Source organism: Lathyrus oleraceus, chromosome 3 (genome assembly GCF_024323335.1).
Source record: "Lathyrus oleraceus cultivar Zhongwan6 chromosome 3, CAAS_Psat_ZW6_1.0, whole genome shotgun sequence".
Lineage (NCBI taxonomy): Eukaryota > Viridiplantae > Streptophyta > Magnoliopsida > Fabales > Fabaceae > Lathyrus > Lathyrus oleraceus.
This window is the reverse complement of record NC_066581.1, coordinates 261,708,242-261,720,864: the sequence shown is the minus strand read 5'-3', so window position 1 is coordinate 261,720,864 and position 12,623 is coordinate 261,708,242. Positions and strand designations below refer to the sequence as shown.

Genomic DNA, 12,623 nt, shown 5'->3' with positions numbered 1-12,623 from the left:
CCATTTTTCCTCTAGTTTTTTATGAGTATGATTTTATAAGTTGTGCATGGTAAAAATTTGACTTGGCCTATTGATCTTTGACTTATGTCATTTTTGTGCATGTTTTACCATTTTCATTGTGAAATGCTCATACCTTAAAAGAAATGCATGAAATTGTTTGAGCTCATTCTGTACTTGTTGATGGTGATTTACATATAAAGTTTGTGATTTTTGGATACCTGAGGAGTGAGTTATGATTTTTTGAATCTAGGTGTGACAATTTGTGTCACACCTAGTTAGGTCAATTTCATAAATTTATTTGCATGACCTATGATTGTTGGATTGGATTGAAATTTTGCATGGATGATTATTGACATGTTGAGATGTTGTGTGAATTTTTCTGGATTTTTCTATGGCATTTTCAATTTGATTGATATTTTTCTTCTCTGTTGGTTAATTGTGCAACATTGTGTGACACATGTTTGTATATCTTGTGTGAAATTCTCATATGGTTTTGGATGAAGGTGAAATTTGGTATGCTGGTTGTAGACACATTGTAGGACATCCCTGTTTTGGTCCCATTCATTTCTTAATAGTTTTCATTGATTTATGAATTTTTGAAGTGAATGCATGTGTTGATGCTATGAGTTGGCTTGAATAATTGTGTCTGTATTTCTTGATTTTCATTTACCTAGTTCCTTTTGTCCAATTGAGCTGAAAATTGACATGCTATACCTTGAATATGTCCTGTTTAGGTGTGAATTGTTTGAGGATTTTTGGAATTGTTTTGATATGCTTTTGAGTGAATTCATTCTGTTTGTACATTGGATGTTGTATTTGACCTAGTTTGACTTGTTTTGGTCATGAAATGAATATGGTGAATGATATGAGTATGGGATCAATTGCATTTGCTTTCTATTTGGTTGAATTTGATTTTGGTTGAGAATTGCTTGCTGTTTAGATTTTTTTCTCCCTTTTGGACCCTAGGCTTGGCCTAGTGGTCCAGTTTCTCACATTTGGTTTGACTTTTCAGGATGAAATGCATGATGCTTAAGGAGAATGCTTCAAGTCAATTAAATTGAGATTGTTGGATGTTTTGAACTAATTTGACTTTGTTTTGTAGGTTGTGAAGCTTGAGCTTGAGCTTATAGCTTGCACTTATGTGCATTAACCTGTGTTGCTTAATCTGTATAGTCTGACTGATTAACATTTGCTGTTTATGGTTGTTTGTCTGAGTACTGATGATACTTGATTGATTTCAGGTACATTTAGTCGCTTACAGTTCCTTGAGAACTAGCTTGCTGTTGCTTGGTTTTTAAACCACTTGAGGTAGGACTTCTACTCTTCATGTAGTCTGGAAGACCTGGCCTGTTATTTGGCCAGGCAACTGTCTGAAGTCCTCCTTAAGAGGCGATGTTTGTGGTTGTTTACATTTGTGCCAAGCAGGTGAAAGACCTCTATGAGGCAATTGGTGGATCAAAGGGATATGCAATCTATCCCCCACTATTCTGTGAGTCGTCCCTCTGCTCACACGGCTGTGTGTTGATGCATTGGGACACAAACCCAAGATCCTGTGTGTTGCACAATCGAGTCAGAGTCTTTGAGCGTAGAAGGGTCCCTCCATTCTGGACCCACGCTCCTTTGTCTGAAGCTCTCCCTGGTTAGGGATAAGAGCTGTGAAGTCTAATCTTCACTCACCTTTCATCTGCTTCACCTTAGCCTCGTAATGGCAAGGTTAAGAGCGAATGCTACCCATGTACAGATGACTTGCTTCGGCAGTCAAACCCATTGTTTGAGCCTCACTTGATTGGTTATAGTGTGTGCTTTGTGAATATTTGTTTGACATGTTTGCTTGAAATGCTTGTTTTGATCTGTATGCTTGTATGCTTGCTTTCTTCCTGGATAGGATTAGCTTACAGTTGCGCAAGTAGGTAGAAACCTGAACATAGGGTAAAGATGCATGACAACACTAGGCTCGAGTCCAGCTCCCTGGTAGTGTGTCTTCCCTTGGTTTCTGGCTAGATTTTCTTTCCCTTGAGGGGGAACTACATCACCCTGATCCTCGTTCCAGACGAGGTATGTAGGCAGGAGGTCGTGCGAGACCTCTCCGGGCACTTTTTTTCTTTTTGTGTGTGTTTACTTGTTATCTGATTGTGTTTTGGTTCGGATGCCGACGTAAGCCCAGTGATTGGCTGTCGGGCTCCACGTTTGCCCTTTTGAGTGTGTTTTGGTTCGGATGCTGACGTAAGCCCAATGATTGGCTGTTGGGCTCCACGTTTGCCATCTGTTTGTGTGTTTTGTGTTGTTTGGCGTGCGTAAGCCGAACTACAGTGGCTCTGATTCTCGTTCCAGACGAGATATGTAGGCATAGGATGCGACGTCCTATCGAGCTCTCTTCCCCTTAACCCCGCCTGTGTTCCCTGTGTGTGTGTGTGATGTTTTAGCAACCTTTTCTTTCTTTTAGAACGTGGATCCCGTCGAGTACGACGGACGTGAGGGGTGCTAATACCTTCCCCTTGCGTAACCGACTCCCTTACCCTTTCTCTTTGGTCGCAAGACCATTTCCTTTCCAGGTTTCTCTGAGCGTTTCCTTTCCCTATCTTGGGATAAATAACGCGCAGTGGCGGCTCTGTGTTGTGTTTTTATTTCAGCCCGCCGGTTGTTTTTCGCGGATGCGCCAGTCATTTTTGGACTTTCACATTAAAACTCAATTATGCTAATCACATGATTTTTGCTAATTTGGATTAAGGAATGGATTAAGGTGAGGTATAAATGGTTAATCATAACAGAAATTGTTAACCACAATCACATTTCTCAAGAATCATAACTGAATTTCCCTCCAATTCTCACAATTCTCCAAAACTTCAACAAACTTTTTTTCACATTTCTTCATCAATCCTTCATCATTTTGGTTGATTCTTCGTGGATCCATGTTCTACATGTGGTGTTGAGGAACTGTTTTGCTAAATCCATGCCAAAAGAGTGGAGATTCGCAACTGTCCAAAGCTTGCACAACAATGGCAAAGTGAAGATTCTTCCAATTGGAGCTGTTTCGAGCTAAGCTGATCATTCCTATCATCTTCCTGTACATCAATCATCATCTGTTTTTGACTTTTACACGTGGAAAAGCACGAATCAAGCACTGCAATCTTCAAGAGGTAACTCTTCGAATTTCTCGATTGCTCAAATTGTGATATGGTTCTTATAGATCTTGTAGCGTAGATCATCATGATGCTTGTAGTTTTTGGTTTGGTTGAGTGTAGAGAGAGATATCATGAATCGAAGTTTGGCGTGAAAACCTTTTCTTGCTCGATCCCGTCGCTACGCTTAGAGTTAGGAAAAACTAGTTGCATATCCATGATCTAGGTTGAGAGACGGTTCTAGTGATGTATGATTTGTTTGTTTTGGTGAGAAAAAGTTCATACGCATTTTTCTGGAAATCTGGTGATGTTTTGGTGAAGAACACCTTCAGGCGTGCGTTTGATCCATACGCTTTCCTTTCCATTTTCAAATTGTGTTTCCCGCCATGCCTCAACCAATAGAAACGCGCCACTGCGTTTAAGTGGAACGGCGCCGTTTTGGCCAAGTTCTTAAGTATTACAAGTTTGCCATTATCAGATTAATTGGATTTATTTCTTATTTCTTTTTTATTTCTTTTTCATTTTTGATGCTTGATCTTTAGAAAATCATAACTCACTCATTTTTTATCCAAATTGAGTGAGATTTTTTTCATGATGCTCCTTATGATGTGTAGAATTTAATCATGATTTTTATTATTTTTGTGCATGTGTGGAAAATTAATTGGCTTAGGGATTGTTTGATGTGTCACATTTGTACATGCTTTGCCATATCTTTCATAAAATGATGGTGTTTTCAAAGAAATGGATGAAATTTTTTGTGCATATTCGGGACTCATTGCTGGTGATTTTCATGTAGAGCTTGTGATTTTTGGATACTTGGTTGAAGAGATATGAATTTTTGATTAGAGGTGTGACAATTTGTGTCACACCAAGCTTGATGAATTTCATGATTTTATTTGCCTGACTTAGGGATGTTGAATTGAGCCAATTTTTTGCATTAATGATCATATGTATGTTGAGATGACATGTGAATTTTTCTGGATTTATTGATGGCATTTCCTATTTGATTGGAATTTTTCCCTCTGTTTGGTCATTTTGTTGATTCCATGTGACACATGTTACCATTTTCTTTGTGAAATTCTGGTCATTGATTGTATGAGTGTGAAATTTGACATGTGGATTGTAGACACATTATAGGTCATTGTGGTTTTGATCCCATTCACTTATCTTGTTGTGACACTGTTTTATGATTTTTGGAAGTTGATGTTTGTTTGGATACCATGTGTTGGCTTGCTTGAACTTGTCTGAACTTTATGAATTTAATTTCCATACTTCCATTGATCCAAATGAGCTGAAATTTGATATGATATTCATTGGATATGTTCTGTTTAGGTTGGAATTTTTGTGGAATTAATTGAATTGTTTTGATATGGATTTGATTGAGATCTTTCTGTTTGGTCATTTGGAGTTGCAAATTGCATGTTGGATGCTATTTTGTGCATAAAATGATAATGGTGATTGATATGAGAATGGGACCAATTGCACTTGTTTCTAATTTGTTTGAATGTGATTTTGGATAATTTTCACTTGCTGTTTTGGATTTTTCATCCCCTTTGGACCCTAGGCTTGGCCTAGTGGTCTAGTTTCTCATGTTTGGTTTGGATTTTCAGGTTGAGATGCAAAAGGCTTAAGGAGAAAATTGCAAGTTGATTAAATTGAGTTTTGTTTGATGTTGTAAACTAACATTGGTTTTGTGTTGTAGGGTTTGATGCTTGAGCTTGGGCTCATGGCTTGCACTTGTGTGCATTAACTTGTGTTTGACTGTACAGATTAACATTTGCTGTTTACTGTTGGTTTGTCTGAGTACTGATGATACTTGATTGATTTCAGGTACATTAAGTCGCTTTAGTTCTTTAAGAACTTGCTTGCTGCTGCTTGGTTGTATAAACCAGTTGAGGTAGACTCTCTTGTCTCCATGTAGTCTGGAAGACCTGGCTTGTTATTTAGCCAGACAACTGTCTGAAGTCCTCCTTAAGAGGCGATGTTTGTGATTGTTTACTTTTGTGCCAAGCAGGTAAAGACCTTGATTAAGGCAATTGGTGGATCAAAGAGATACGCAATCTATCTCCCACTATTCTGTTGAGTCGTCCCTCTGCTCACACCACTGTGTAGATGCATTGGGACATTAACCCAAGATCTTGTACTTTGTACAGTTGTGTCAGAGTCTTGAGCGTAGAAGGGTCCCTCCATTCTGGACCCACACTCCTTTGTTTGAAGCTCTCCCTGGCCAGGGATAAGAGCTGTGAAGTCTAATCTTCACTCACCTTTCATCAGCTTCACCTTAGCCCCTCAATGGCAAGGTTAAGAGCTAATACTACCTCTGTACAGATGACTTGCTTCGGCAGTCGAACCCTTTGTTTGAGCCTCACTTGACTGGATATAGTGTGTGCTACTTGGATATTTGCTTTGTTTTGTTTATGATTGCATGCTTGTTTTTCCTGGTTAGGATTAGCTTGCTTATGCAAGTCAGGATAGAAACCATAACATAGGGCAATGATGCATGATAACACTAGGCTCGAGTACAGCTCCCGGGTAGTGTGTCTTCCCTGTGTATCTGGTTAGAATTTCTTTCCCTTTCAGGGGAACTACGTCGCCCTGATCCTCATACCAGATGAGGTACGTAGGCAGGAGACCGTGCGAGGTCTCTCCGGGCACTTTTTTTCGTTTTGTGTGTGTTTGCTTGACAGTTATAGGCTCGAGTTCCCGACTCCCTATTAACTTGTTGGTTGTTGTGTGCTTGGAAGCTGATGTAAGTCCATCGAGTGGCATTCGAGTTCCAGTGTGCGTGTGTTTTGGTTCGGATGCTGATGTAAGTCCAGTGATTGGCTTTCGGGCTCCACGTTTGCCAGTGTGCGTGTGTTTTGGTTCGGATGCTGATGTAAGTCCAGTGATTGGCATTCAGGCTCTCAGTTTGCCTGTGTTTGTGTTTGCTTGTTTGGCGTGCGTGAGCCGAACTACGGCAGCTCTGATTCTCGTTCCAGACGAGATACGTAGGCATAGGATGCGATGTCCTAGCGAGCCCTCTTCCTCTTAACCCCACCTGTGTTGTCTTCGGTGAGTGTGTGTGTGATGTTTGTTTAGCAACCTTTTCTTTCTTTTAGAGCGTGGATCCCGTCGAATACGACGGACGTGAGGGGTGCTAATACCTTCCCCTTGTGTAACCGACTCCTTTACCCTTTCTCTTTGGTCGCGAGACCATGCTTTTCCCAGGTTTACTCTGAGCGTTTCCTTTCCCTCTTTGGGATAAATAACGCACAGTGGCGGCTCTGTGTTGTTTTTGTTTCAGCCCGCCGGTTGTTTTTCGCGGATGCGACACATACCGTTTTCTGAGCTGGTGTGGGAGTTTTTCTACCAGACACCATTCCAACCCCATTGACTGGAATATTAATGTCATCTTATATAATATCCACAACTCATCATCAAGGCCTATGATATGAGTATACATCTTTCTCTTCCACCATTAAAAATTAGTAGAGTTTTCACTGAAAGTTGAAGGTCTAGCTGTATAATTGTTCTTTTCTGAATTGCTATAATCATGATTAATAGCAACATGTGGATTAGGAGTACCACTTCTAGACATGATTCAATATGTTTTTCTCAGGATCTTTTCTACAACACTGTTAAGTGTTAAGCACAAAAAGTGCTTTGATGCTAATTGAATGTGAGAAAAACACAAGAAGGGGGGATGGGTTGAATTGTGTTGACTTTTTATTTCTTTTTAAAACACTTTGGTCAAATTCTAAACACAAGTTATAGAACCGGATTCAGTTAGAGTTAGGCAGTGAATATGAAATGTAAGAAAGAAGATTAACACATAGAGTTATCCTAGTTCTTCTCATAATTTGAGAGTAATTCATTCTCGTTGTACTTACAAGAGATTTTCACTATAATCATATAATATTACAATTTGCTCAAGCACACAAGCAAGAGACTTCCTTTTCTCAAATACTAAAGTAAGAGACTTCTATGCTCAAGCACATAACCAAGAGACTTCAATCACTAAAGTAAGATACTTATATGCTTAAGCAGACAAGCAAGAAGCAAGAGACTTCAAATGCTCAAAAACTTAATAAGAGACTTCTAACAATCTACCTAGCAGATAAATGATTGTTGGGAAAATACACTTGATATACAATCAGAGGTGTATAAAGAATACAAATCAAATAGAATCTTTTAAGACTTAAGGATTTATAAGATTTACAAGGATAAGAAATCCTAAGTTCGGCTTATACTTTTAGTTAACTGAGTAACTTCTCTTTGAGTGTTAATTGGTGTATTTTTCTTCAAGTCTTATGCTCCTTAAATAGAGAAGAAAAAAGTCATTGAAGATCCAACATATTAGAGTCCTTTGAGAAGCTTCAAAAGAGATGTTGGGATGTTCCACCAAATAGTCAAGGTAGGTAAAGGCTAGTTTGAAATCCATTTTCTCAAAAAGGAATAAGCAGTTGTATTCAACCAGACTCTATGAAGAAAATAAAGCTTATGTATTTACGTGGCAAATAGACTCATAGGTTGATAGTGACCTATTAGAGTCACCTTGTTTATTGCGCTTTGACTCGCTCAGATTCTGATCATCAGAAGCAAACTTCTTCAAAGTCTGGTCTCTATCCTTCAGACGTTGACCTCTTCAAAAGTTGACTTCTTCAGAATCTGGTTTTTAACTTATGCTCCATCAAATTTTGGTATTTAAGCTTCTCTTTGAATATTCATATTCAGAACTAATACTTGGATTCTATATGAATTTTTAGTCTATGATCTTGCACACTTGAACAAACATTAGTATACCCAATTATTCTTTAAATATTTTGTTATCATCAAAACATGAGGGATATGAGACAAACTAATTTTTTTCCAACATGGTGAAATAAATTTTGAAATTTCTATACACATGTGCATATATCAAATGTGAAATTAGAGTTCGTTATTATTGGGATCACTTTGCTGGTGATCAAACCAATTTTGGACTTGAGACGTTATGATAATAAAATATGAAGTTATAGCTCAATGTTGTTTAGATCACTAAGCCGGTGGTCAAATTTTTTTTGGTACTGAGGCTTTATGGTATCTTACCATGTGAGTTCTATGGATTTGAGGCATTTGGGAGAAATTAAAAAGTGGCAAGGAAAATGAAAGTATGGTTGTTGGATTATGATGAAATATCAGTTCATTTTACTATGTGCAATACGAATTACTAGTCGATGAAGTTTGTGGTATTTGCAACTCTGGAAGATGTTGTATCAATAAGGATGTAACTACTGTCATGATTCAATATCATTTAATTCTTGTTGGATGAAGTCTTAATTAAGTGTTGAATCTTTGGATCATTTATTTAGTGGCAGTCGAAATTAAGGAATGTGTTATTAATCCGAGAGTCATTTTCAAAATATTTTCTTTAAAATAAAAAATACACAACTGATTTTGTTCAAGTTGGAGTATGTTAGAAATATTTTGTAAGCTACAATCAATTATAAATTTTGATTTTGCAAAACGGGTTGATGTTGTTGGGTCATGAGGATGAGTACCAACATTGGGCTAAGAGCAACACACAAGTGAGAGAGACACCACATATTCACCCAAAACTTTAAGGTGATAGGTGTGTTGATTCTCCCGCTTATAAATTCTCAAGTCTCCATATTTATAACTAATATGGAGATCCAACTCACACTTGAATTATTATTCTTAACACCCCCCATCAAGTGTGAGTCCACAATGCTCCCTTCAACTGGAAACTCTTTTTTTATTCACAAATGCTTTACACTTGTACTGCCGTTGACACCTCTTCCTGGACATTTCGATACACCTCTTCCTGGACATTTCGATTTCAACGTGACACTTCTTCCTGGGCATTTAAATACAAGTAAGTCAGTCCCTTTATTCAAACCAAAGGCTCATGATACCATATGTTGGGGTAGTTTTTCACTAGAGAGCATTGAACATTGTGTGACTTCTTCCTTTTTTAAAGCAACACCTTTGTGAGAGACACACCACATACTCACCTAAAATCTCAAGGTGATAGGTTTGTGGATTCTCCATCTTATAAATGCTCAAGTCTCCACATTTATAACCAATATGAGACTCCAACTCACACTTGAGTTATTATTCTTAACAAAAGTTGTAAATATGATTCATTCGAATTACTTAAGCCTAACAATAATAATGAACTTTGCACACTAATTCTGATCTGTGTAGAACAAAGTGTAGGCCCTACCTCTAGGGTCCATGATGAGTGGTAATAGGATTGTCATCTTATAAGTAAATAGACTATATTTCATTTGTCATCACACTGAAATACACTTGTTTGACATTTGTCACATTATGACCCCAAATGTTGAAACATGTGATGAGGCAAAGAAACAACTAGTCTAATATTTCCATAATTCTAAAGAATATATTATCTTTGCTTCAACAAGTAAGCGTGTTATAATATCATGTAATATCAATTATATTTATACGCTAAATTATAGCTTTTGTCCCTCCTATTTTATCCGATTCACAAAATTAGTTCCCTTATTTAAAATATAAACAGTTTTGGTCTCATCTCACTTTTTTCACTACGAATCGATGAAGTGTCAATTTTTAAATTATATTTTTTATCTATAAAGTTTCACAAAATATTTCTATATAATTGTTTGTTAAGTTTCACATGTGACACATCATTTAAATGGCCAAATAGTTAATTTTAGGTGTAAAAATGTGAAAGGGTTACTAGAATTGTTTGATTTTTAAATAAAGGGGCTGATTTTGTGAATCAAGAAAAACATGGGGACCAAAACTATAATTAAGTTTATTTTATACATGCAGGCCAACATATTGCATAAACCAGCCCAACCCAACAAGTCAAAAACATGTTTCGCCACCTTAAAGCCCTCACAAGATCACAACTTAGACGACTCTCTCTCTTTATTAATTAAGTTCGAAGAAATCAAAACTAGTTTAAACTCAATAAAATTCATGTTTAACAAAAATTAAAAACTACTTCATACACTAAGGCATGACCGTCTTTGAAGGTGTGCAAGACGACCTACCTCATAGGATACCACACTTTTTCATGAATAAATTATAGCAAAAAGAATTTTCATACACATATTTCATGATTAATTTACGGTAAAATAGGACCCACTAAATTTTTTTACAACTTAACCGATCATAAATTTAAGAGGAAGTGAAAGGAAGATTTTGAAAAGAAAAAAAAGAAGGATTGAATAAAAAAAATAAATTTTTTTAGATAAATAGAAGTTTGAGTGATATATATATATATATATATATATATATATATATATATATATATAAATCTTTTTTTGAAATCCTCATTTTCCCTCTAATTCTCAAAGAGAAAATGATTGTTTATATGAATAATAAAGAAAAAGAACTAATAAAAATACAAAACCCGAAATAAATAAATATCTAAATGCCAAAATAGCATAAAAGAAAAAAGCACCCCCCAAAAAAAGAATTTTGATCCCTTTAGGGGCGGTGGTTCCGTATTGCATTTTTTTCTTCTTTTTTCTATCTTTATAAAGGTTCCAAAGATATAGCAATTTTACACTTTTGGTGAGTCAATTATTCTCTCTAAATGCATCAAAAATAAAAAATTATGTAATTTTGCAAATTTAGACATTGAATCAAATTAATATTTTCAAACAATCAATTTAGAATCTATTTTAACAGTCAAAAATGTTGGAAAGAAATCAAAAGCATACCATTGCTACCCACATAATTGATTCATCATGTGACAGCAAACAAAATCACTTTTTTTATAACCAATTAATTCATCAGATTTGAAACATATATATTTTCCAATAAAATCACAGCACCACAAGATCCAATCATAAAGTAGTGTTACCCATCTTTCGTTTTCCTTCACCACTAATTAACCTTATAGGGCATATAATATGTCAACTTCAATTATTTCTCTTCATTATTATTATATTAACTTAATTTTCTATACACTGCTTTTGAATCTTTTGAGTTTCCTATATAAACACCATCCTCTATCTTTTATTCTATGTCACTCTTCTATTTCTCTTTGCTAGCTATATAGCTTTTTAGAAAGTTTGTATAGAAGAACAATATGGGTGCACTTTATTTCTTGATCTCAAACTTTTGCACTTCACCAAACACAAAAACCAAACGCAAACCAATGCAGGTATACTCTCATTTTTTAAAAGCCAAATAACCATTTTTCTTAAATATTAGGGTTTAAGGTTTAGGGTTTATCTGTTCATGTTTAGGTTTCAACGAATTCACCGTGATCTTTGTTTTTTTTCTCTAGACAGTTGAGATCAAAGTGAAAATGGATTGTGATGGATGTGAAAGAAGAGTCAGAAATGCAGTGGCTACAATGAAAGGTTTCAAGTTCCATAACTATACTTCTCCAAAGCTTATTATTTGACCTAGCTATGATAGTAATACAGTTTTAAAGTATGCACTAACCTGCTCTAAGTTTATATATACCAACTGAACTTTACCGTCACAGACAAAAAACTGTAGATAAATGTATTTTTGATTATCATTAAAAATTAGAGGATATCGATGTCACTTTAATAGACCTCAGAGCGGGTTAGTGTATAGTGTATAGTTTAAAATTAAAATGGATTTCATTTATCTTTTTAAATATTTTTTACAATAAGATTAATCATGAAATGCATGTGATCATGCAGGTGTGAAATCAGTGGAGATAAACAGAAAGCAAAGCAAAGTGACAGTGAATGGTTTTGTTGATCCAAACAAAGTGTTGAAGAGGATAAAAAGAACTGGAAAAAAGAGAGCTGAATTTTGGCCTTATGTTCCACAACATGTGGTAACCTTTCCTCATCTCTCAGGAATTTATGATAAAAGAGCACCAGCAGGATATGTAAAAAATGCACAAACATTTCCAGCATCTATGGATACAGAAGAGAAACTCATGTCCTATTTTAGTGAAGACAATGTTAATGCATGCTCCATCATGTAACCTAAAAAAAAATATATGTATCAACTGCGAAAAATAAGAGGCAGATAGATAGACAGATTTATAAATTAAAGAATAATTTTATTTTTTTTCTTTTAAATTTACTAAGAATTTGACTTTTTTGTTGTATTTTGTTGTAGATGAATTAATCATTAAGTAACTTTTTTTTCTTGAGATTTGATGCTAGGTCAATTATTGAACCTTCGTGGAAAATGAAAAACGCTGGATCAGAATCAAACTTTATAAAGTAAATGGAAAAAGGAAAGAAAAAAAATGAATTTTAAAAGGGTTTGGAGAGGAATTGGATTCTAGTTGCATACAAAAGCCAAATCGAATAACGTAATTTAAAAGGACCACTTTTACTCCTAAGTCCTGCATAAAGCCAATATATGTAGAACACGTCTTTTCTTTATTCAGTTTTATTCAATTTTGTTTTGGTAGGAGAGATAGGAAAGAATTTTAATCATATTGGTGTTGAATTTAATGAGAGTTTAAACTACAAAGAGTAAAGGAGAATGTTGATCCCTTATTTTGATATTTTTTAATTTTTAATC

At 35.6% G+C, this 12,623-nt stretch overlaps 1 protein-coding gene across 1 annotated transcript; it reads left to right on the top strand.

Moving 5' to 3' along the window:
* The first annotated feature begins 11,106 nt into the window (after positions 1–11,106).
* Positions 11,107–12,169, top strand: LOC127126803 (heavy metal-associated isoprenylated plant protein 21). Its single transcript, XM_051055801.1, has 3 exons — positions 11,107–11,265; positions 11,392–11,467; positions 11,780–12,169. Exons 1-3 carry the CDS (start codon positions 11,191–11,193, stop codon positions 12,070–12,072), a joined length of 444 nt encoding a protein of 147 aa, XP_050911758.1. The 5' UTR covers positions 11,107–11,190; the 3' UTR covers positions 12,073–12,169.
* The last annotated feature ends 454 nt before the right edge of the window (positions 12,170–12,623 follow it).

Bases quoted from the DNA above. Each gene is read 5' to 3' on its own strand.
- LOC127126803 (XM_051055801.1), top strand. From the start codon at position 11,191: ATGGGTGCACTTTATTTCTTGATCTCAAACTTTTGCACTTCACCAAAC. The intron at 11,266-11,391 runs GTATACTCTCAT...TTTTTTCTCTAG, and splicing joins CCAAACGCAAACCAATGCAG to ACAGTTGAGATCAAAGTGAA. The intron at 11,468-11,779 runs GTTTCAAGTTCC...GTGATCATGCAG, and splicing joins TGCAGTGGCTACAATGAAAG to GTGTGAAATCAGTGGAGATA.